Below are 25,869 nucleotides of genomic sequence, written 5' to 3' on the forward strand. Positions count from 1 at the left end.
AGTAGGTTTGACATAATTAGCATCTGTGTTTATTGAAATCATGAAACACTATAAATATATATCTGGGTGTAACACCAATATTCAGACCAACTCAGCTGAAAGCAGAAGTGCATTTGAGGAACAAGGGTTTATTTTCTGATACTGCAGTTATTGTCACTAAATTTATCCGAAAGTGCAAGGTGTGCATACCTGATTCCTTACACGGCCCTTGTCATGTCACATCACATCACCCCAATGTAACAGAACTGATTAGGGGCAATGTGAGCCTTCACTGAGAGTGGTGTAAGAATTGACAAGTTGTAATATGAGGTTGGACGCAGGTTTTAACTTCTGAAATGTCCTCAAATTTACACCATATCTGCTGTTGAAATTCAGTGTTACGCTGATTTTGTTAGATCTTCTAAGGGAAAGCGGCTGATGGTCAACCCATCATGTAACGAAAGATGCGACTGCATTCTAACGCAATGAATGACTAAGGGGGTTTGATAAAAACATTTATTACATTCGGCTACACCCATGGTACAACGTTCATTTTGAACCAACTTCACATTGACTAATAAAACAGAGAACAAGGTGCAAAAGTTCTGGTGGGTAAAAGAACGAGTCCCCCCCCCCCCTTACTAGACCCGATTAAGACTTATAATTATCAGAATGCTCTTACTTGATAACAACTTAAAAGTATCCTGATGAAAAGCAGGCATTCACAGAAAGAATACATTTAACCTTTGATGATGAGGACTAAAATGAGCAGACTTGCGGTACATTCCAGTTTAATTGACAACTTAATTGCATTGAACACAGTGATAATATTGCTTTTTAAATGAAACACTGAAGATTGTTCCAGTAAAATGTAAAGTATCCGTAATTCAGAGAATGAGACAATGTATATCAAAAGCCATGGTTTATGCTCTATCCATCTTTGTATTTTTAGATGTTTATCATTACTGTGATTAAGGTAACAGACAGCACGTGTATGGGTTAATGACATGAGAAAATATGATCTCTGCCCCCCCCCCCCCCGGGTGGCATTAAGGTCAATGCCTTGTCCTCTATGTTGTGTATGGACTTCTAAGCGAATCTCTTTTTGGTGACCATGTGATCCGTTGCACTCGTCTTAGGCTTGGCTTGATCGATACCCTTGTTCTCTGGGATGTGTCTGTAGGTGCAGCGATCTCCCTTTACACACCCTGTTGTCCTCCAGAAATGGCACTCGTCCGGCAGCCGTTTACTGAGAGGCAGAAAGAGAGAGGGACAAAAAAGAGAAAAAAAGAGAAAGAGGAAGCGAGACATTTAATGTGCATTCAGTATGTGGAAAAACCTCACGTTTTATTACCTCAATGCCTGCGGGAATTACAATGAAATTAAATTACAATTAAACTCAAACTCAAACTCAACGATGGAGCAAATGTCAGAAAGAGGCGCAGTTTAGATATTAACACTGCTGATTTTTTTTTTTTTTTTCGTAACATCTGAAATGTTTTTTTTCAAAAACCAAGCTTCAAAATGAAACTACATAGTTTCAATATGCAAAAAAAAAAAAAAAAAAATTGCTGTTCCACAACGGCACCCGGCTGCGTTAGCCCAGTTTGCATGTGTTCTGCACGGCTCTCAGTAACAGCTGTTCTCCTGTTCGTAATAAACTTTCCCACTAACGTATGAGTTCCTAGCCTGGTTCAGTCTTCTTTAATGACCACAGGTTGTGTTTCTTGACAAAAAGTTCCTCCCTACATCAACGCGATGTGGCACGTATTGGAAAATTTTACTAGCGTCATTTCAACATAATTTTCATAATTTTAAATCTCCCTTTTTTGATTGTGTGTGTGTGTGTGTGTGAGACTCACTTGTTCTTTGCAGCAGCTGCAGGGTCGGTGCTAGCATTTCTGGACACACCCAAATGAGTGTGTATTCTATCGGGATATCGCACTATAAGAGATGTTCCCTCAAAAACAAGACCCTACAATGACAAAAAAAAACAAACAAAAAAACCCCACTAATACACAGAAAAACATACACACAGTGAAAAATTCCACATACACGTGAGCACTGGTACGCACACTCGTGCATGTGCACGCACACACACACACGCACACACACACACACACACACACACACACACACACACACACACACACACACACACACACACAGACACTTACATGTATATCCTGAATGGCTTTCTCACAGTGTTCTCTCCTGGTGAAGTTCACAAACGCGCAAAATTTTCCTTGTAAGATTTTCACACTGTGGACTGGCCCTGCACTGTAACACACAGACACCATTCATTCAGCATATTGCTATAGGCATTCAGTGTGGTGAATGAGGGCTCTGTTCTGCGATTCATACTCTTAAGGGTGATGGGTTTTCCCTTCTGAGTCCTTATATGTCGGACTGTAATGAAAAGGAATGACATGAACATTTCTCTTCTGTTATCTAAACAGAGTTTCCTGAAGAACAGCTAAGAAGGCTCTATCATACATTCTACGGTCAAATACTATTTGAGAGAAGTTGTAAACAGCTTGTTGATTTGATCGGTGGGGATCTTTTCAGGCTAAAATTAAGAGCAAGTACATCGTTTTGGATTCATAGTGTTACATTAATCCATTGTTGGGAACTGTTCTTCTACGATAATGAGAACTTTTATCCTGTGAAGTATCCCAAAACTGAGCTAAAAGCAAGATTTTTTCTTTCTTTCATTTTTTTTCTGGGAGGAGAGGCAACTGCTATACCACAGTAGTGCCTTTGTTTTAAAGACTGTTTTTTCATACACCACACAGAAGAGTTTGGTCTGTGGAAAAGAGTTCACATTGTTGTTTTGGCGTCACTGACTGAAATGGATCACAGTAATTATAAAATGACAATGGGCAACAGCTTTAATACAGACACTTCACTATCAGGTACAGTGAGGAGTCTGAAAGCTGAAGTTAGTCACTTGTGTTTAAGCTGTGTGTGTCTGTATATGAGTTTAGTATTTAACTCTACAGCCACTTTTTAATGAGAATATACTGAGGAGTGACAAAAGTGACTTACCTACTGAAAAGGTCATGTAACTTAGCCTCCGTTATTCCACTTATTAGTCCACCAACCCAGACCGGAAACAGTTCTCTAGAATACAAACACAATTGTCAGATCCAACACAAATGGAGTGAAAAAGGGGAGAGTTCAGAGATGTAGACATACAGAAAGGCAATCGCAGAAAAGCCATCGGAAGGTATTTTTGAGAGGCTCTTACGGCTGAGGTGGTCTGGCTTGAGCCAGGACGGGGCTGCTGGCTCTGATGTGATTCTGAGAGACTGCTCTGGAAGGGAGGTGGGCAGGAGACTGAGATCTCCTCTCCATAGTCACCCAATCCTCTTCGACTCTTTCACCTCTATAATTAGGCGGAGTGCCTAAACTATCTACAAAGAGAAACCGCGGAGGAGTGAGCCGTGCGCGAGACGTTTACAGCGAGATAGAACATTTTAGCCGACACAAGAAACTTCTCTATACCAAAGCAAAAGGTTAAGGCTGCCCCAGTAACTCTTGTTTCTGAGTGACTTTAACCTGAGAACATACTTAAAAGTTTGTTTAATTTGCCACCTGATATAACGGCAAAGCTTTTGACAGTTATGGCTCTAAACCAAACAAAGTGAGAGAGCTGGAATTCTTACATGCCAGGCCAGAGAGTGCCTCTAAAGCTTTTTCTACTGTCCCATGAATGATGAGAGCATTAGAACTCTGCTCTCTTGAAAAACCCATATCCTAATGGAGAAAAAAAAAACCACACACACACACAAACACACACACACAAACACAACACAATGTAAGCACAAGAGCAAGGGAGCAGTCAGGCAAACGGATGGTTTTTTTTTTCTTGTTAAGTAACTACAAACCCTTGGTAAAGTGTTGTAAAAAGAAAGAATGGCAAGAAGAGCAGGAATGATTGTTTTTAAAGAAGTTCTCTTGTAACAGTTTATCTTGTGTTCGGAGTGATGTGAGACAGCCATCAGAAACACAGTACACACACACAGACCTGTGTCTTACCATGAGTTGCATGATCTGTACCCTCATCAGTTCCTGGGCTGCGTCTGTACACGTGCTGTCCAACTTCAACACGTCCTTATACGTCTGCGCAGCTTCAAAGTATCGCTAATGAAGAAGAAGCGAATAACCAGTTTCAGAGTCGGTGAATAATAATAATGATAATCTGACAGCACACACTTAAGACTCAACAATTATGCAACATAAGTCATATCATAAAACAGTATGGTAACCGTGAACCGCCTTATCTTGACTAACGGATATGTTTAAGAGCAGGGTCGTTCCATACCAACTCACTCACCTAGGCCCTCCAGTTCATGTCATGGATTTTCGTGAAAAAATTCATGGGAAAAAAGTCTGTCAAATTCATGGGACCTTGCAAAATCCTATAGCTATACTCCAAATACTTTTATAGTTATGAATTTTTTGAAGTTTGGCCCTCGGAGCTAAATTTCATCATTTTTTTTGCCATTCTTTGTAAGCCTCACCAATTGCTTATTTTTCCCTAGATTGGGTTGAAATTTGTACTGAACGTCCACTAAACCCCTAAGGCTAATTTGCAACATGTATTCATGTACATAGTTGTTGCTAAATGTCAGTAATCAAATTTTAAAAACACATTACCTGAGTAAAGAATCCTTCATTTTCAAAAATTAATATCTCCACTAGTTTTCACTTTCTTGCAACCAAATTTTGACTCTGTGTAGTATCAATATAGTTCTATCATTGGGTTCAGGAAAAATTTCCAAGTTACAGCTTGCGATGGCTTGGTTTGTTGCATACTAGAGCATGAATCCCTTTTTCAAATGTGTGAAAATGAAATGTACTTAGTTATACACACTCAATTGCGTTTGAGAAATATAGGCATGGTTTGCTTTGCAAGATAGTTGGCTTGTACCAGCTAAAGTTAGTAGCCATTCCTCAATCCGGTTGTTTAGCCTTCTGCCTCGCTAGCTAGTCGCGACTTGTGATAGCATAGCATCCTATTTAATTGTGTTTAATTTAATTTTGGCTTGTATAATGCCGCTGGAGCTAAGGAACTAAGATTAATTTGCAAGCTGTTACTTGCAAATTACCTGAGCCCAAGGAAAAACAGGCTCAACAGAGATAGAAAGTCAGCATAGTACAATTGTCTACCTATGACATAAAATCACTGAATGCAATATTACAGCCAGCGAAAAAATTAGCTATTTTCAAAAAATTATTAAATGATGAACCAGCAATATAACATCTTTATATTTCTATATATCTGCAATGAATATTAACACTTTCCCATAAAAAAAAAGTTTCAAGGAAATTAAAATGATCCTTCTTGGGAAAATATACTGTCAAAATACCTTTAAAAGTCATTTTTTCTGCCCTGAAGCTATATTTAGCAAGATCTGTAGCACTCAATTTTTTCATGCAGGACGAAATAACTAGATGTGATGAAACTATTTTAATACTACACAGAATCAAAATTTGGTTGTGAAAACTAGTGGAGATATTCATTTTTGAAAATGAAAGATTCTTCGTTCAGGTAACATGTTTTTTAAATTTGATTACTGACATTCACAACAACTATTTACATGAATTCATGTTGCAAATTAGCCTTAGGGGTTTAGTGGACGTTCAGTACAAATTTCAACCCAATCTAGGGAAAAATAAGCAATTGGTGAAGCTTACAATGAATGGCAAAAAAATGATGAAATTTAGCTCCAAGGGCCAAACTTCAAAAAATTCATAACTAAAAAAGTATTTGGAGTAGAGCTATAGGATTTAGCAGGATCCCATGATTTTAACAGAAGTTTTCACATGAATTTTTTCAAGAAAATCCATGACATGAACTGGAGGGCCTAGGTGAGTTGGTATGGAATGGCCCATCAAACCGTGTGACTCCAATGTCCCCAAAATTATATTTAATTACAATAATAATTATAATTATAACAATATAATTATTCACTGCAGCATGATTTTTAATGGGGCAAAAGTCAAAGTATCTTTCTTTTGTTTCCATCAATAGTCTTAACATTCTGAAAGAATTTGTGCACACTGAGTTTCCAGACAGCGGTTTTGGATCACAACCAAATGAGAAATTCAAACAATATTACTATTTAGAGTACCAAAACAAAACCACAAAATTTCAGCAGTGCACCTGTGAGGTTGAGTGCTATTACTTGACCCTGTCCCAATGGGCTTCAGTTACCACCTCTAATCTTTGTACATTTGTTGATGTTTCCTTAACAACAAGCACCCGAGACTGTGCTTCACTGATATTTTGCCAGGCAGAATGACATTGTTCATTCTATTATGGAGGTTATTTACATTGAATACTGGGCAGTCATTTGAAAGCAGATCTAATATATGGCACACAGTGGGGGCCTGGAGCAGGTGCGAAACATGCTTTCCCTTATAATAATTAAAAATAAACAGTGATTTTTCTTTCATATTTAAACCTTACAGAATGGTTCTTATGACGGTGACATTCAGGCAGACGTACCTTTAGGCCAACAAGTGCTCTTCCTTTCCTATAGAGTCCTTTAATCCACGTAGGATTCATAGAAAGAGCAATATCAGCATCAGTTAAGGCCTTTTCATATTGCTGCATTTTCTCATAGCAGAAGGAGCGGTTCCCAAACAACCTATATATGAATTCACACACATACACACGTTACTGTCACTGATTTAAGAAACATTTGAAGAGTTACACAGATATTGTATAGCAATGAGAAAAGGTCACACATATTTATGAAGTTTCGGACTGATAAACAACATCAATTATTTATAGTGTAGCTACGTATTGGCAACTATCTTATTTTTGTAAACCCACCAAATTATAAAGTTAGATGTGTGCTATTTTGAATTTGAACAAATTTATAAAAAAGTTTAATTAATTTCGGACGGCGATGAAAATATGTAGAATAATTCTTACTTATACTCTTTAGGATTGTATTTAATAGCATCTGTAAAAAACTTCACAGCCATTTCCAAATTTCCAACTGCAGCATACTGGTTACCAACAACTGGAAAGAAAAAAAAAAAAAAAAAAAAAAAAAAAAAAAAAAAAAAGAGTGCTCACCAACAGTGAATACTTTATAGTTACCATTCATCTTAATGTTTCAATACTCAATCACACCCACCTGCCAGCTCCACACTCTTAGTGAGAAAGTCATGTTTTGTTTCCTGTGTTTCCTGCTGTTCTTCATTAATATTCTGTCATAAAACAGTGAACAATACACACACACACTCTTTATTCTTCCATATCCAAAGAGTCACATCATTCAGAGAACCAACATCTTCTACTTTGTTGTACAGTATATGTGATATCAGGACATCTCATCACTTTAGAAATAACAACAGTATTTAAAAGTAACATTTTCTTTTGGCTTGAAAGTTATGAATACTGTGGTAAAAACCCACTGGAGGTGACCTTTATGATTTCCTAATTAAGTGAGGTGTCATAATTAGGACAATCCCCATAGAGTTACGCCCTGTGAGTGTGAACAGCTCTCTTTCCTCATACGGCTCTTGTTTTCTTTTCTCCAGTGGGAGTATAAAAGGAAGTCTATATATCAAATGGGGGCGACACTGTGACTGTTTTGGTAAGGAAATATTTCTCCAAGGCCCCAGATTATCATGGCCTACAGTCTGAATACTGACAGGCAAACAAACATGGAGAGCCCGCAGTATGTAGGTTCCATCTCAAATCACACTCACAGTTGAAAACAAGTCACTATTGTGCACATTGTACTGTGACTTGGGTTTAGCATGTTTGCGTAAAACAGGTGTGACATCCTGCAATCATAGCTATAGTTGTCATGCATGTCTCCCTCCTGCTGGCCTATTAGGAGAAAATAACGCTATACTGTATCACACTCCATTTTTTAAATAACACCTAAGATTATGTTCCCCTTGATACTGGGCTTTCTCTTTATCTTTTGGATTTCTGCACAGCCATAACCATCTCTTTATGCCATCTCTAGAACACAGCATTAATTTTTTATATTTACGGAGAAGGGTAGTTTGTAAGTGTATCTTGAGGATTTACCAAAACAATCAACACAAATGTATATGTTAAGTTATCCAAGCAGCAAGTTCCATACAAATATTGTCTCTGTTCCTTGAGACCTGGTCTTTTTTCCCCCTCCAAAACCCTCTATTTCCTCCCCCTCGTCCCCTTTTAAATACTCCTTTATGTTCCTTCTCCCCATTAAAACTCTCTCTCTCACCTGTGTCTGCAGCTCCGACGCACCCTGTTGCTCCACGACACACTGTTTCCCAGAGTTCTCTTCTTTCTTTGGTTTCCTTTCGCTTTTCGATTTCTTCTCGAGTTTACGTTTTGCAATGGCCGCTGCATTTGACACAAAGCAGCTGTTCATGTCCAACTCCTGAAACAAAAACACATTACAACACATATACTACACTAAAAATCCCAGGAGTTCATTTGCTGATGCTTTCCATTGGCAACTGTGCTTTCTACAGCACTGAATACATAAATACATGTAAACCAAACGCATCACCACACACCCACCTCTGGTTCACAAGTTGAGCTGGACTCATCTTTATCTTCACTGTCACTACTATTACTGTTATCGTCTGCTGCAGGGTTCTTTGATGAGTCAGGATCAGGGGGAACAACTACACTTTTACTTTTTTCATCTATATTGTCACTTTTTTTATCAGTGGGTTTCGGCTTCTCCGAATCCAGATCAGCCTGTACAACAAAACACAGAAAAAAAAGAAAAATTCAGCGTTCAACACTGACATCAAAACAATTACTGAGCAACAATGTCTACAAACATGAATTCAAACTTTTTCACCTGATTATCTTTACTTTGTATTGCATCCTCCTTTTCCATCTTCTCCAGACGGCGTCTTTCTCTCTGTCTCTGAGAAAAGAAGGAAGCTCTTCAAATGCTGAACGAAAGATGAGTATGAAATATATATTTTTAAGACTTGACTCTAAGTTACTCTGATAACAGATGTTTCCTGAGCGCACTTACCATTTTCTTCTGTTTTTTCTTTTCTGCTTTTTTCTTAAGTCTTTCTTCCTCATCTAAAAGTTCTTTAGCTTTTCTCTCTCTCTCCTCTTTCTCCTGAAATATCAAAGTCTGATTTAAAAAAAACAATGTATTCTGCACATTGGAAAGCAGCACTGGAAGTTGATGTGGCAGAAGATATTGCAAATGAACATGTACTATTCTGACCTCAGCTGAGAGGTGGTTTGATCTTCTGGCGGTGAGAGCTGACTGCGGTTTTCGTGAGCCTTTGTCCAGGAATTTGTTAGGGAAACCACAGTATTTCTTATCGCTTTGTACATCAAGATCGTCCTCATCCGATGATTCCACATATTCCTGAAAATCGGTTGGAAAGCCATCTAGACCAGAGACACAAATAGAGAAACAATGGTCCAAATTGAAAGCTATGTTAACCCAACAGCTTTCATAATCCTACATATATCTAACGTGTTTATCCGAATAATCCAAAAAAATGTCTGTCTTCATGCCATACAAGTTCTTAAAAGTTCTACTGCTACAAGTGGGCGGTGAAGAGAACACATAAATTACATTTTAAACCATTTATAAACTGAATAAAAGACAAATGACTTATAAAGCCAAGGGTTAGATGCATTTCCCAAATACCAAGCTTTTGGCAAATCCCAATTTAATTAATTTACAAAAGATTAGCATATGATCGCTGACCTTATTATTCAGGTAACAGTAATGGAAAATAAAATGTTAAAATAAAACTTGTCATACATTTAAAAGTACAGACTAAGTTGGAAGTTTAGTAAATGAACAAATAACAAATATGCCTAAACCTATGACTTGGTGTTGCTTATAAGACAATGTGAACATAAGCAGCTCCTAATGACGTCCGTAATTATCAGTCTAAAGTCCAAGAGCCGGTTTCACATGTCTCAGCTTTTGGGGCACTGAGAATACAAAACGCACGCAGGCAGCTCCTCTGGCCAGTTGTCAGTTGGTTAGACACCTAAACTACAGGATGAATATTAAACATCAATGGTTAGACATCTAGCTCTTACCACCAAATCCATAACTTAGTGAGTCTAACATCCTGCCAAATCTGATCACGTCCACCACGGCATCCTGTGAAATAGAACAACAAACATCAACAACCTCATACGCCAGATGACAGTGGCTAAAACTTGAGTTCGTTCTTTGGGGTCGACTTAAAGACAAATCCTCTATAACACACAGTTATGTAATTCTGGAGCTTTTGGCATTAAACTATACGAATGTGACAATACAGAATTATATAAGGAATATCAGCTTTTTTTTTTTTAATTAGTAAATAATGTAAATAATGTTACTCACATGCGCATGCAATAAAGGTACGTTTCCGGGCATGCGGAAGTAGTCTGTAAAGACACGCAACAAAAACAGAATTTGACATTTTGTACATTAAACTGAATTCTAAAACGATACGTTAAGTTTTTTCCGCGACTTTAAACTTTTTTCAAATGTCAAGTTAATAAAACGTACTTCTCCTCGTACTTCTTTTCTCGCTCAAGCTAATAAACTTCATCAACTTGTAAATATTCTGGAAAAACTGAGTGTAATTAAGAAGCGAACTATAAATCCCAGAGAAGATTACATTACCGTCGAAAAATTAAGGAACACCAAGTGAACCTCAAAACTATTCATCTGAGAGACCAGTTGTTCAAAACTTCTCAGTGACACTTCATGCGTTCATATTAGCTCTGCCTAAGTTAGCAGCTGTTTGTATTAGCCACTAAAATAATAGACTTACCTTGTGGCCAGAGGTTCCTTTTTGTCATTATTGCGTTCTATTTATATGATTCTTGTTACTGTCAATTCCACATGAAACAACGTTTAGTAGGATATGTATTTTTTTTTTTTAATGTTCTCATAGCTCTCGGAGTTCACGCACACGTACTCCTAGCCATCCCTCTCACCTTTGAACATTGCCAACAGTTACACGCATGCGCTCCCCCCTCCCAGCACGAGTGGCTGTCCTCTTGAATATTTATTTAATCCAAATTTGAAATGAAAAAGTAGAGATGTTGGTCTTAGAGAGCTTTGATAATCTTTGGGTTCTATCTTTGACTCTGGAGTGTATGATGTCCGATGGCATTTTGTAAGGGAAAAGACATTAAATTGAACGGTTCATGTAAAATGCAAAGAGAGAGTTTTTTTCTTTTTCTTTTTTTCTTTTTTTAGGTGACCCAAAAGAACCAAAAATGAATATTTCGGCAAGGCAAGTATAAACAAATGCAGGCACATTAGCTTTGCACAGTTCATGGGCCCATTCCAAACCTGCAGGTGTCACTGTGAAATAGTGAAGCAGTTACATTTTCGAATCTCCCGCGCAAGTTTCCGGGCTTCACTTGCTTGCTTGGCAACCTTGCTTGGATACGAACAGTTACCGAAAGGCGCAAGCGCTCGACGGTTACTTACTAGCAAGATGGAGCACCTAGAACCACCTGACGAATATGTCAGCAGAGTAAGTTGCCTAAGTATTTATACGCTGCATTCAGACTGCATTAGGATATTAATTCGCTGGAGAAGTCATTGCTTTGTCCAGTTGTGTTACGTCAGTTCACAACAAGCTAAAAAAAACTCCTGATTGTGTTAAATGGCATGTTGAGTATAAAGTTTAGCTGGTGGCTAGCACCTCAAACTGTCAACAAGTGAACAGATTAGTGAAGACGCTAAATGTTAACAAGCGTTTATTCTTGATGAGTATTGAAAATATTTTCTGTCCTTTAGTTTGTAGTTTTTAAAGCCACTCATAGCCAGCTGAATAGGATATCGCTCGAAAATATTTAGCATTTTCATCAGAGATCTGAAAGTTGGCTAACTGTTAGCTCATTTCCAGTGTTTGGTCCACAGACACTACTGAATTAGACTAACTGTGGAATGTCTCAGAATCTTAACGCTAATTACACTCTACACTGGAAAATCTGATTCAGGGAGGTTCAGCACCTGCGTTTACGGTCCACCCCACCATCACTTTAGACCCAGCAATAACCCAGTTTTACAATGGATATTATAATCCAGTGACTTTTGCTGCATCATGTATATAGGCTAATGTATGATCAGCTTAGGGAACTATATACATAAAAACAAACGGTTATGTCCTGTATTGTGTGTTGTGAGTAAATACAAACGTTTATGTACTGTGTTGTAAGTCTCCAAACTGAACACGGGTAACAACTTTAGTGAATGTTTTCCTCACTTTGCAGAGTGTGTCAGATTAGTTATTTGACTAAACCTAGTCATTTGCACGCGCTATAACAATGAATTTCGTCTCCTCATCTCACATTTCAGAAATGTTAATAGTGCAATTGTAAGAGATTTGCCAGTGCTCGTCTGCACACAAGTCTCCTTGAGTTCGCCGCTCTGTCATCGTTGTTACTAAATTTGTCATAGACAGAATTGCTAGTTTTCGATGTTTTTATAGACCTTCGTCCGATATAACAAATGTTTACCTCGTATGTGTAGTCATATATATGTAACTCTCATGTAACACCGTCAAATTTGCTGTGCACCTTGTACGTCTGACAATTCGCTGTTGCGAATAGTGCAAAGAGAGATTGTTGTATGCAGGAGTCATGTCTACGCTTTTGATTAATCTGACCACAGTTAAGTTAGATAGTTCTTTCTTCCTGAGCTGTCGTGTGTGAACGTATGTTCCTTTCAGAATTAAAATGTGGAAAACAGGAAAAGTCAGTGTTGTTTTGTTTTGTTTTTATCGTTTCCGAGTTGTAATTTTACACACTTTTGCTTGATTTTCTTTCTCACCGATTCTTTAGTTTGATCTTCAGTGTACATGTGTGCATTAGTCACGCTATGCTTCAAAAAATGTTTTAAAAAGCATGGGCCACAATGATTGATGTATATTAACCAGAGTATGCAGAAGTGATAAATATTGAAATTTAAAAAGCAAACAGGTTTCATATTCTTTTTCTCTGGTTTCAGTTTTAACATTTTCAGGAATACTGCCTGTGTAAACCAACACTTTGTATGCAGGCCTCTCCTGTTTGGTTGGGCAAATTTGAGGGATTCCTGCAGGATTTGTGGGAAATTGCTTTCAGCTATATGGAAAACAATATTGCTGTGCCTGCAAGAGTCTTATTAAGAGTATTATTTCAGCCAAGAAAGTCATTTTCACAACAAAAGAGCATTTACAAATGTAATTAGATGTAAGCGTCCAAAAAGATCCCCAGGTTTGGTGTACCACAGCATGATTTTAATATTGCTGTCATACAGCTAATAGTTCCTAGTTTTAATGCAGTTTTACTCAAGAGTTTCCCTTGATGGTGCATTCAAGCCTGTTCGTGTCTTAAATATTAGTCCTGTTTGAAAACTTTGCAGGAAATGGAGTCATGGTACCAGCTCCAAGCAGAAGAGGACCCAGGTAAACTAGCTGGCCAAACATCAACCACTTCTGCTGAGGTTTACAGTCAACAGGGCGCCCCCATCAGTCCAGGATCCACCTCACAGGACTGGAACACACAGCCTTTTGTTGACAGATCTCAGTCCCTCCAACTAGGTACACAGTGCCAAAACATCATCTCCTGTTACCAGGAAACATAGACATTACATAACTAAGATGCTATAATGTAAACAAAAATCAGTAAAAAAAAAAAAAAAAGAGTGTTGTACTCCACAAAACTATACTCTAGATTATAACAGCACACAGACTGAACTCGAAATATGTATCCTTAGGACCTATAGATTTTCTCACACTGAAATGCATTTGTGCTATATTGACTCCATTTTGTGCTTTGTTTCCTGTCAGAGTTTCAGGATAGCCACCTCTCTCCTGCATTTACCCTCAGACCATGCCCTGACAACCCCTCTGACCTCCCCTCTGACTCGACCCTGTTTCAGCAGACTGACACAGAGTTTGCCCCCCTTCGGTATGAGTGACATTTTTCTAGTTATTAGATAGACAGTATAGAGCGAATGAATCCCTCACCGAGATTAAGAAAGAAAGATTCTTTACAATTTCAAGTTTACAAGATAGTAATAGTAATAGTAATGGTAATAGTTTGATAGTAATTGTTGTGTTTAGAGTATTTCAGAGATTACCATTTATGCGAATTAAAATTGATAAATAAACAGCTACACTAAAGTGTCCAAAAGCAGAAATAAGAAAACCTCTTTAACTGTATTCTGATGTTGTTGAGACTCCTCTAAAGAGAGTGTGTGCATGTATTTGTTTGTATAGGGGATATCCTGACCTCTCTGTGGTCTCTGAGAAGAGTCCTAGGATTTCACATGAGGTCAGTCTTCCTGACCAAGCCTCTCTATCCCAGCATCCTTTGGGAGCGACAGCTGCATTGATTGAAGGTGAAAGTAGCTCCTGCTCACTCTCGCAGCACAGTCTGTCTCCGGGCGACCATCACCAAGCCACACCGAGGCGTGATGAAGGACAGAAGAGCGGTGTTGTCTTAGTGGAGGACAAACAGAGTGAGCGACAGATGGAGGGAAAGGAGAGGAGTTCTCTTGACAGTCCTCGTCCGGAAGATGCAGGATGGTTTCTGAATGAGGCTGTGCCTGCTCGCTCATTATTAGAGCTCTTGGAAAAAGACATGGGTGTGGCTGTTAGCAGCAGCAGTGCAGTTTCCTCAGCCTCTGAGACTGCCCTTAACCAAACTGAACCTGCACCAAACAAACCTAACGCTGTCCTGAGACAAACTGTTTCATCAGCTGACCAACCAGAGCTTGCATCCCAATATCACCCCAACCCTGAGGTAATGTCTGATAGTGCTAAGGTAGAGACAGTAGAGTCCACACCAACAGGGAACAGAGAGCAGCCACAAGGTGGTGGTTCCTCATCTTCATCAACTCAGATTAAGAGCACGGGGAGAGTCTCAGGCACTTCATCTTCACGCATGTCAGACATTTCCAACATCACTGTTCGCTCATCTCACCTGATTCCGAACCAGAGCGATGATGCGCTCTTCAAGGAGCTACAGTCTGAGAGTCAGAGAGGACGCATCTCTGCGCTAGGCACTCAGCACTGGACCAAGAGCCAAGCCACCCTGAGTGGAATGTGCGTGACCCCTAGAGGGTCAGGTTCAGGAGGCATGGTTCGCACACTGGGGCTGCAGAGAGACCTCTCGAGCTCAGGGAACCAGATGGCAGCAGATGGTTCCTTTTTAAGTTCAATGCCTGTGTCCCAGTCCACACCTGCTGTGTTCCTCAGCAGAGGTCCACCTGCTCTGACCAAACTCTCACCCATAGACTCTTGCCCAGAAACTGCAGCTGCGCCTACTTGCTCGACAAAGAGCAGCTCATCCAAAGCAAGCGTGGTGCTTTCTCTTGATCTGAACACTCCAGATACCCAAGTATCTCCTTCCTCCTCAAAGACCACTTCCAATTTACATTCCCCTCCAAACCAAGGAACCCCTCAAACGGGTTCCAACACACTGCCTGCTGCAGAGGACGTATTTCCACCTGACCCACCGACCGCTGAGGTTCAAACTTGTCTCTCGGACACGGGAGTCAGGGATCAACCGTCTGAACTAGCTGCAGTAAGGGTGCGCTCTCTCCCAAGCCTGAACTATATTCAAAAAGTTGACGCCTGGAAAGCCAATCAAAGTTCAAACAGATCGCTTTATGATAATTTGTCCCTACAGGGGTTTGGAGGCGTGTCTCCCAACAGGAACGCCCAGGTCTCTGTGTCTGAATCACTGAATCGCACATTCCAACAGCAGACCTCTGTGAAAGAGACAGCGTCAGCCTCCAGCAGTCAGGCTCCACATCCCCACCAAGGTCCTTCTACTTCTGGGGCCAGCTCTCCTCAGCGTGGGGATGCTGTGGGCGGAGCAGCTGGTGCCGGACATTCCTCAGCGTCTCCTCTCGCTCATTCTCACTCTCACTCCTCCCTCAGCACAGTAATCACCTCTGCCCAGCAAGACGCGCCTCCACACGGCCAGAACATCCGAGCAGCGCCCTCTGATGAAATCAGGAGAGCCGCGGATTCTTCCAGCGGCCAGACGTCACGGCATTCCGGTGAAGAGAAAGAACAAAACCCAGCTGCCCAGCCGGGAAATGGCCTCTCCGTTCCCTCTCCTTTCTTCGGCCTGGGTCACTTCAGTGATGTGTCATCAAGTCGTGAATTGAGCAGCGTTCTCTCAAGCTCTCAGGGCAGTTTCCATGGTGGACAGAGTTTAAGAGCATCAGTGGGTGCAGCTTCCTCAGTAGTGAGTTTGGAGGTGGATAACTACGTCCCTTATTGGACATCGAAACCGACATCCCCTCCACAACACAATGAACTGAACATAGAGGACAGGATCCCGGTGAGTTAACACCATTTTATGTAATGCATTATCGCACTTTACAAGTACCTGCTTTGATTTGAAAATAACTTTCTGTGTAATTTTCAACACTGAATTCTATTCATTCTCCTTAATAGTTATATCTTCATAATTTGGGGATTGACCAATCACCTTCAACAATACTGACTCCATTCATCCCACGAGGACCAATCAGAGAGCCTGAGTTTTCTCCTACTGATCTCTGCACAGTCAAAGGCTCTATAGGAACCCCCACCAAGAGCACACAACCATCAGAAGGTATACAGTCTTAAACCCACCCAGTGGCAGAATGGTTAATCAAAACCTTTTTTTTCTCTTTACTCTGTGTGAAAGAAGTCTATTTCAATATACTCAATCTTATGATTTAACATACATATACATGGTCCTCATCATAGTGCACAAGCTTTCACTTTGTTAAGCCAGTAATGCAGTTGGGGGGGAATCTGATGCCGTAGAAGTACTGCTGTAGAGAATTAATGTTAAGTAGGTATAGCTGTTGCACTTGCTGGTTCTTGTTTGAGATGTGTTGTTCATTTGTATAGGTGGGAGCCCACATAAGGATGGCCATTCCAGTTCCAGTCTGGCCTCAGCAGACTCCAGTGCCTCCCACCAGCCCGTAATGCTCCTTACTGATCAAGACCTGCCGGTCAGTAAGGGGAGAGTTAGGATGGCTGTCTGCCAGACAGACACACCCCCACAAGCACATACTCCACCTCAGGCCATGGACACCCCCATCCCACCCTCAAGCTACGAACACTCTGAGGCTACCCCTGTGCTCCACCGTGAAGGGAGTTATGGCCTCTCTGCACAGCTCAGCCCAGGGGCAGCTCCTTCCCATGGGACCCGTGACGATGCGCAGAAAGATGATTCATCATTGGTAGGCTCTGGCACCCTGCAGGAGATCAGACGCCTACTGGGTCGTGCACAGACCCTAGTCTCTGGCCACACTTCGCTGGCGTCCTCTCCTGGCTCCCACCGCTTCTCAGAGAGCGACACCTCCCTCACGTCTCTCAGAAGGTACACTCAAGGTTACCATGACGACTCTTCACTCTCAACAGGTGGCAATCTCTCTCTGCTTTGGGCTCGTTCGTCCTCAGACTCCGCCTTGAGGGAGAGTTCCTCTTCCTTTGGGCCTCTCCAGACACCCGCCCAGACCAGCAGCCTCTCTGGTCTTGGTCTTGGCAGAGAGGAGAATCTGAAGTCTCGGGACCTCTGCGTTACTCCTCGGAGGGCGGAACCTGAGGGGTGCAGTGCTGCAGATCCAGACAAGGCAGGGCCTACACGCCCATCTGTTCCGCAGGTCAGTGGCCCCTCACCAGCTGCAAACCTTCAGCTGAACCCGGGACAGAGGACCGACAGTGAAGTGATGTGTTCATCTGAGGACAGCGCCACCCGTAGTCCGGTGGAAGAGGAGTTGGGTGCGTTTAGCGACAGCAGTAGCGAGAGCTCACTGGCTGCCAGAGTTGCACGCCTACTGCAGGCTGAGTCACCCATCTCCATGGTTACGAGCCGCCCAAGCACCAGCGACCCTGAGGAGAGCCGAGCACGAGGTAAGCATCCTAATTGTCTGAGATGCATCATACCAGACCTTCAATCAGAAACTGAGAGTGCTCTCCTTCCATTAGACTGACTTATAAAAGCCCTCATAACTTTGTATTCAACCATTTTAACTTCAGTTATGAAGTTCTGTCTTATGTAATTTCTGAAGGCTGTGTTGTGTTGAACTGATTGACTGATCAGATTTTTTATTGTTCATGTTAATATTAAAATGTTGATGTTGGTAATTATTAATAAAATGAACTGATAGAGTTTTGTTCTCTCTGTTTAGAGTGGATCCTGATGAAGATTTCTGGCCGACAGTGTGAGGCTTTAGACCTTAACACAGAGGATCGAGAGAGAATAGAGGAGATAAAAAGAGAACTACTTCTCAATGGCAAACAAACCAAGGTAACACGCCGACCTACAGACTGGTGTGTGACGTTATTGGAGCAGGTTAAATGTGAAATTTGTAATACCACTGTCATGTCTTTGATGGCGACAGATTGCTTTACGGACCATGCAGGCGGTGTGTGTATAAGGTAACACTGTTTGGGTGTGACATAGTGATTGATTCTTGCATGCTGCAAAAAGCAGGTGCTTTTGAAGTGTGTACTTCTCTCTCTATCTACCTCCCTCACCTCGCTCTCTGTCTCTGTTTCTTTTATAGTTTAATCACTTTCTCCCCTGCCTTTTTTTAATTCTGTCAGTCTCAGTGGAGTTCAGACTCTGAGGGCAGTGCCCAGTCGTCGAACGTTGACCCCGTTTCCCAGCAGGCCGTGGAGTTTGCCGCAATGCGGAACGCTGAGGATCGCCTCTCGGAACAGCTCCAGCGAGTCAGTCAAAAACCGCTGGACTCCAGCGTTCCTCTGCACACGCCCCTGCGCCAGGACCTCGAAGCAAGAGTCCGACAGATCGCCCTCCGCGAGGGACTGAGCGCCCCTGCTCCGATCACCTCCATAACCATCGCCACCACTCGCCGCACACCCTCCCCGCAGCCACACCCAGAACCTCTGCTCAGACACACAGACCATACAGATACTAACAGCATCAGCGTCACACACACTGCTCCAGAACCTGACAACAGCCCAGCTTTCAGTGACGCAAACCTAAAGGCACCAAGCTCGGGGTGGGTGAGCCTGTCCGCACCTGACTCAGAGAGAGGGAGGGAGAACATGGGGGAGGAGGAGATGCAGACGGAACAGGGACGTAACACGGAGCAAGAGGAGAGAGAGCGGGAGGGAGTTGACCCTCAGATGGCGCAAGGTGGTGTTCACCCGGATGACATTCACACGTCTGGGAGCCAAGGCACTCACTTGTCCCACATACACCTCACTCTCTCCCCTAAACCGCCCTTTAGCAGCACTCAGAGACCGTCTCACACCGTCGCCATGTCGGAGTTACCGACTGGCCACCTCGCGGATCACTCATCCAGAGCGACCAATCAGAACACTTTCAGAGAGGTGTCTCCACTTAGAGCTTCCTCTGTATTGAGCAGCAATATTGACACACAGCTAAGCTCCGGCCAACAGTCTGAAAAAGGAGAGCCAGTTAAATGGAAGTATACAGAGACAGCCAGTACAAGTGTCCAAACCAACCCCAGATACCCACAATCCTTCACTCCGCCACAGAGACTGGCCAGGCCATCTAGGCCTTTATCTATCCATACAGGAGGTAAGAGTGACAGTAGGAATATTTTCAGAAAGGAGAATTCTTTTAATAAGATTACATATTGTTCATCTTGGTGTTGTCCATTAGTCAAAGCTGATGTTATGTGCAGCATATTTAATTCATTTGCAGCTCTCTCTCTCTCTCTCTCTCTCTCTCTCTCTCTCTCTCTCACACTTCTTTATTGATTTGTTTGTATCTTTTTCTGTTGTAGCCATGCCAACGCTATTGCCATATAAACCGCACGGCAGCTCAGAGCTCTTCTATGTCCCAAAATCAGATCAACAGCTGTCCCCCATCCGCTCTGATACTACCATGGAAAGCTCCCACACAGGTACGACACAGATTCCTGTACAACTCACATAGACATCCAGACCACTGTGTTACTCCACCAACTTTAGTACATTGCACTACAATTCCCTACAGACAAATGCAGTATTCTACAGACCAGTTTAGTGCATCATAGAACACTAATTGGTCACTGAGCACAAAAATATACAGCAGATGTGAGAAACATGACTCGTGAGTAACATGCTACACTAATGACCGTACACAGTGTTGTTGTGCACCATTGCACTCAGCTCGTTTATGGTAATGGGAACTCCTGGAAAGGACAGTTTGAAATATGGCCTCTCTCTCGCTCATCCCCTATCCTCTGCGTTGCTCTGTTTCTCTCTCTCTCTCTCTCTCTCACGCACACACTTTCTCTCTCTCTCTAGTCCCTCCCTCTGTGTGCTGCAGCTGCTCCTGACGCACACACACTCATGCATTATTCATTTTTCTTTTGTTTGAGAGAAAGGGACACCCTCATGCACCCTGCTCTTCCATCTGATCCACAGGCCCAGAGGGGCACATAGTCTCTCTGCTCCACTGCTGAAGTGTATGGCACTCTTTTTCCCCCTTTTTTCCCCCTCTACATTTATCTCTTTCTCTGTCTCTCTCTCTCACTTTCTTTCTCTCTCTCTCTCTCTCTCTCTCTCTCACTTTCTCTCTCTCATTCCAGGATCAGACGACGCTGTGCCACCTTGTTTCACTGCTGAGGTTCTGGGCTCCAGAGAGCTGGAGGACGACACAATCACACCCAGACACAAGGAGGGAATTTATAGCAAAAGAGCTGGCCTGAAAAGAGGTGAAGAACAGTCACACCCAGAGAGACAGGCATTCACAAATGCACTTAAGAAACGTACAGCTCAAGGACCTTAAAAAAGGTAATATAATACACTAGTTTAATGTTTCTCCCTCCCTCTCTCTCTCTCTCTCTCTCTCTCTCTCTCTTTCTCTCTCTCTCTCAGGCACCAGTATGTCTGCAAAGGAGTTTCTGGATCCCAGGGCCTCAGCACATAACCGTGGTAACACTGTCAATGTTCATGACAGCCTTGAGTTCAGTGCACCCAGAGCTCCAGATGACCTTGCCAGAGTCCAGAAGGTCACACTCAGACCAGCCCATGGTACTGAGAGGAGCACAGTGCAAGGAGAGGAGGAAGAGGAAGAGGAAGAGTTTGCCCCTCTGCATATGGAGCCAGACTACAGTATGGACAGCCTGCAACATCAGCATAGTGCCTTCTTACAGCATAAGCCTGGACTGAGCCAGCCAATCAGAAGTTCTAATCTGAATGACAGGGAGAGGCAGGAACTCAGGGCCCAGGACCTGTCTCAGCAGATCGGCAGCTCTCTGGACCAACTGTGGCATCGTTTCTGCGAAAGGTGGAGCCTTGAGGAGACACGTCCCACCAATGAAGGAGAGGCGTCTGTACTGGAGAGATTAGAGCGGTTGTCCCGCCTCATACACAGCACTCCACACACACTCACAGATGCACACCCCTCACACAGTCAAACATCTGCCAAGCACCAGAGGGAAGGAGAAGACAGAGGGATGACTGAAGGGAGGGTGCTTAAAAGGATGAGCGTGCAAGCGAAGGAGACCACAGCAAGCACCAAGGACCAGAGGGCACAGGGAACGACGAGGGGAAGAGTCGTACCGACGGCGTGGGAGAAAGAGCCCGGCCCGTCCAATCCGACGACAGACGAGGACGGCTCTGAGAACGTTCTCCGCTGTCCCGCGGAGAGAGAGGATTCGGTTAGCGTTTCCATGGAGACGAGCAGCAGCCGATCCACCATCGACACGGAGCGCCTGCTCCGGGCTTTCGGACCTCATAGGGTCGTGACCCGAGGCGAAGGGGGCGGTACTGGTCAAGGGTTTAAGGCCAGCGAGAGTCTAGCGCGGCTCTACAGCACCATCAACAAGCAGAAAAGAGGGCGGGGCAAAGCCAACCCGAAACCCGGTCCTGTTACCACAGAACCCATCAGCACAGATGAGTCCTCTGTAAGACATCCCTTTATTGGCTAATTAGTGGGGGGGACAGTCAAGTTTTTCGGTCTCACTTGTGTGTGTTAAGGCAGCACAGCTGTGTTGTTGGAGAGCTGTATGTGTTTATGCTGGAATACACAGTTTTAGTTGACTTCTTTATGTGGGTATGTGTGTGTGTGTGTGTGTGTGTGTGTGTGTGTGTGTGTGTGTGGTGTTTTCAGGTTTCCACTGGCTGTGTTTCCTCCTCAAGCACTTACTCCATCACCTCCCAAAGGGCACCTGCACATCCCATCAGTGCCAAGAGGCCAAAGGTCAAACTTATCAGCAGAGGTATACAAGCAGGTATGTTACCCAGCAGCAACACACACCATTAAGGTCTTAAAGAGAACAAAAAAGAAAAAAAAAAAAAAAAGGACGGAGGAGAAAAGAAATAAAGACGCGTGAAAGAGAAAGAAGGAACGTAGCTTACACGCGTGTTGGAATCTGTCCTCTCCTCTCAGGTGATCTGGAAATAGTGAGTAACGGAACACGCAAACACACACGGGACGTAGGCACCACTTTTCCCTCACCAAGCAGCACGAGGGATGTCAGGACCACCTCCTCATCCAGCACCTCCTCCTCCACCCAGACCTCTCAGCAGGGCTCAGTGAAGGAGAACCTCGGCAGGGGTAACCAGGCGCAGTGCTATCCACAAGGTACGTGTGCGTGTGGGAGATGTGGCCAGGCGTAAGATGATTCAGTCCTCCTAAACGTATCTGTGTCTGTTGTTCACTCTGTAAGGAGTGTCATGGTTTGTTTCCACCGATGAGATGAAGCTGACGAGGCCCGAGGCTCGGAAAGAGAACCAACCACAGACCGAGTCGGCTCCGCTCCCTAGCCGTGCCTGGTTTGAGCCATACAGCAGAACCAAACGGAGAGAGCCACTTAGAGAGCGGCAGATTCACGTGGAGAGACAGACCGTGTCAGAGCCTAAAACAGTCATAGACGTAGAGCCTCAGGACAGACAGTCTGCCCTGCTTCCACTCTCACTGCAGGTGGGTTTAACGTTTTGTTTGTAGATTTCAGACATGATGATAAGTTATGAATACTTAAACCTCTCAGAATGAAACTGCCACCGTATGACTATTCTCTGTCTCTTTCCCAAACACCCAAAGCAACATTCCTACATTTCAACACAGAAGTGCTGAAGTTCTCACCAGATTAAAAAAAAAAAAAAAAAGTAATCCAGCTGTGCACGCTCTTGCAGGAGGCGCTGGAGATTCGCCGGCCGGAATTTGTGTCTCGCTCACGGGAGCGGGTGAAGAGATTGTTCCTGCTGGTGGAGGAAAGGAAGCTTCAAACGGTCTTCAACAGAGAGAGAGAGGAACTCTTTAACCGACCAGGGCTCGGCTCCGCTCAGCCTGTACCAGGTAACCGTTCGCTTCTGGAACAAACCAGCTCTCAGACATTAAACTGAAAACCTTAAACCATAACACAGACATAAAGTGCGTCACTTGGCACGGACACCCAGTTAAAGTCAGAGGGTTCAATTCCAGAGGCAGAAAAAGGCCATATTTAAAAACAAAAACAAACAAACAAAAAAAAACAGGAAGTGTAAGAATTGTACTGGAATGACCTGTCACTTGTCCTCAGCTCCTGCTCCTGTTCTGAGAGTGATCCCAAAGAAAGAGATGGTCCAGAGATCCAAACAGTAAGCTCTTTGTAACACCATAATTTATGACACTAGACACATTGCTACTCATGTTTGAACTATCAGTGTTTTGTGATGAGCCTGTAATAAGCACAATATCATTTTTTTTTTTTTTGTATTTTTTGTATTGATTTGTATTATCATGAGTTTCTGTGGTAAATACCTGTGGTACTGAATGTCTATGTACGTAGGTCTTGTAAACCATAGTGGTTTGTCTAAACGAATGTTAAAGTTTTTGAGTGTTTACATGGTCTTGTTTCATCTCCTCTCCTCCATGCTGTCAGTGGCTCAAGAGAGACAGGCCACACTCATAAAGTAGAAAGGCCAGACAGACAAAGGAGGTAGGAGGGTGTGTGTGTCTCTGTGACTGAAGTCAGGTCCAATAAGAGAAAAAAAACAGTGACCTTGTTTTTAAAGGAAAGAATTTAGACCAGCTCAGAAAATTACACAACGGCCAGCGACTTGGAAATAATGAGCTTTATGTACTCCCGGCGCTCTGCTGTGTGTATTGTTCTGACTGTGTGACATTTTAATGATTATTGAAGAGAGTTTGTGGCTTATGCCCAATGGTGTTTCCTCTCAGAATTTATGCCCAACTCCCAGAAGTCCGGAAGAGAAGAGAAGAGGAGAAGAGAAGAGCAGAATATCGCTCCTACCGTCTCAATGCTCAACTCTTTAACAAGGTATGCACACACACACATATAAAAAGCTCTGACTTGTCTCTTGAGCAAGATACAGACATTAACATTCAAATGTGGACCAGACTGCCAGTGCAATGCATAATGCTATATCAAAGTACAATCAGTCACACTTTGAAGTGTTTATATTGTTAATCTTAATGTTTTTTTTGTGTGTGTGTTTTGATACAGAGAGTGACTAATCGTGTGTTGGGGAGGAGAACACCATGGCAGTGACTTTTTTAGCCACCAATGCAGCATTCAATAAAAGAAACGACTGACAGGAATCCAGCTTTAATAGTCTTTTATCTTACAGCGTTTTATCTGTTCTAGAGATCAATCTAAACAGTCTCCTGATCCACGCTCATCCGTGTATGTGTGTGTGTGTGTGTGTGTGTGTTTCTGTAATGTGTATGTGTGTTTTAAAGCATTTCAGCAATGCCTTAAAAGATTATGTCAACAAAAGAATTTAGTTGCTTACATAGTTTGTTCTACATAAACAAAATACTTTTATAATATTTTTTATGTATTTAAATAAATGTCCCTCTTGGAAGCTTTTGACAAAATGCTGTCTGTTCTTTAACTTCTTAATGTTACCAAAGGTTGAACTGGTCTTTTGACTAAAAGGTAATGGATTAAATTATATATCTCCTGATTGGCCAAGTGAAGCCTGTTTTCTATCTGAATACAGACCCTGGTGACAAGAAAGCCAGCCTAGATATTCTCAAATACTGGTTTTGTATGTAATTGGCCATGCAAGATGGATTATATATAGACATTTATCAAAAGAATAGTTTTATTGTGCTCATAGCTCTACAGATTGAACTAGTTCTAGAGATCGAGACCAGTTAAAGAAAAAGTAATGCAAAGAGTTTACAGTTCATATCGTTATGCAAACACTAGACTTAATGGGTCACTAAATATTCTAATTGCTTTGTTCTAGTATGTTGAATATAGGCTGCAGAACATAGGTTGTGGGAATGACTGCGATACTATACAAGAATCATATATTGCATATGAAATAGAGGGAGCTGAATGCTACTCCAGGGTGAGTGTGTGGCTAGATCTGTAGGTCATGTCGATGGGATTTAAATGTTTGAGGGGATTTCTTCACCACCGTTCTCAAAGCTGCTCATATTCTCTGTGTAAATATAGCAAAGACTATTAATAGTGCCTCAAACACAGAGACACGGCGAACAGCTGCAGAGAGAACGGACAGGGCAATACTACATGACACCAAAAGACGTAGCTTGACGGTACCGCTGCATCTAAACCGCCAAGGTATGAAAACAACCTGGCTTCACAAACACTTTGTTATGCTAAAATCCTGAGCAGACCAGAAAGCGTTTTTGTCTCATGTGTGCATGCTCAGACTCCATGGACTACTGTCATCACTGAAACTCCAGACTGATTATTAAGATGTTAAAATTCATTCTGTGTCAATAGCTGTGACTATATTTCATCACTGTGGAGACAAACAACTGGAGAAAGTGTCTGTTAGAGTAACTCTTTCATGTTTTGGTGTTTGCGATTGTGATCTCTTGTTGGAGACGTCCATTTTGGAGATGTCCTGCTGTTTTTAATGGTGTGCCTTTGTATATGGGCAAAGAGATGCAATGCCATTGTACATTCAATGTTTTTTTTCCTTATGGTCTAAATCTCTATGTCATTGTGGTGG

The 25,869-nt window shown here is 42.5% G+C and overlaps 1 protein-coding gene across 1 annotated transcript; it reads right to left on the reverse strand.

Moving 5' to 3' along the window:
• Positions 1–533: 533 nt before the first annotated feature.
• Positions 534–10,922, reverse strand: si:dkey-33c12.4 (hsp70-Hsp90 organizing protein 3). The gene is made up of 18 exons (XM_030771181.1): positions 10,771–10,922; positions 10,335–10,378; positions 10,043–10,106; positions 9,204–9,373; positions 9,000–9,092; positions 8,817–8,885; positions 8,528–8,710; positions 8,226–8,384; positions 7,137–7,209; positions 6,929–7,019; positions 6,497–6,638; positions 4,021–4,125; positions 3,648–3,738; positions 3,230–3,395; positions 3,028–3,102; positions 2,157–2,259; positions 1,842–1,954; positions 534–1,228 (listed from the first exon to the last, which is right to left on the reverse strand). The coding sequence occupies exons 1-18, from the start codon at positions 10,796–10,798 to the stop codon at positions 1,069–1,071; spliced, it is 1,929 nt and encodes a 642-aa protein (XP_030627041.1). The 5' UTR covers positions 10,799–10,922; the 3' UTR covers positions 534–1,068.
• Positions 10,923–25,869: the final 14,947 nt, after the last annotated feature.

Source organism: Chanos chanos, chromosome 4, assembly GCF_902362185.1.
Source record: "Chanos chanos chromosome 4, fChaCha1.1, whole genome shotgun sequence".
Lineage (NCBI taxonomy): Eukaryota > Metazoa > Chordata > Actinopteri > Gonorynchiformes > Chanidae > Chanos > Chanos chanos.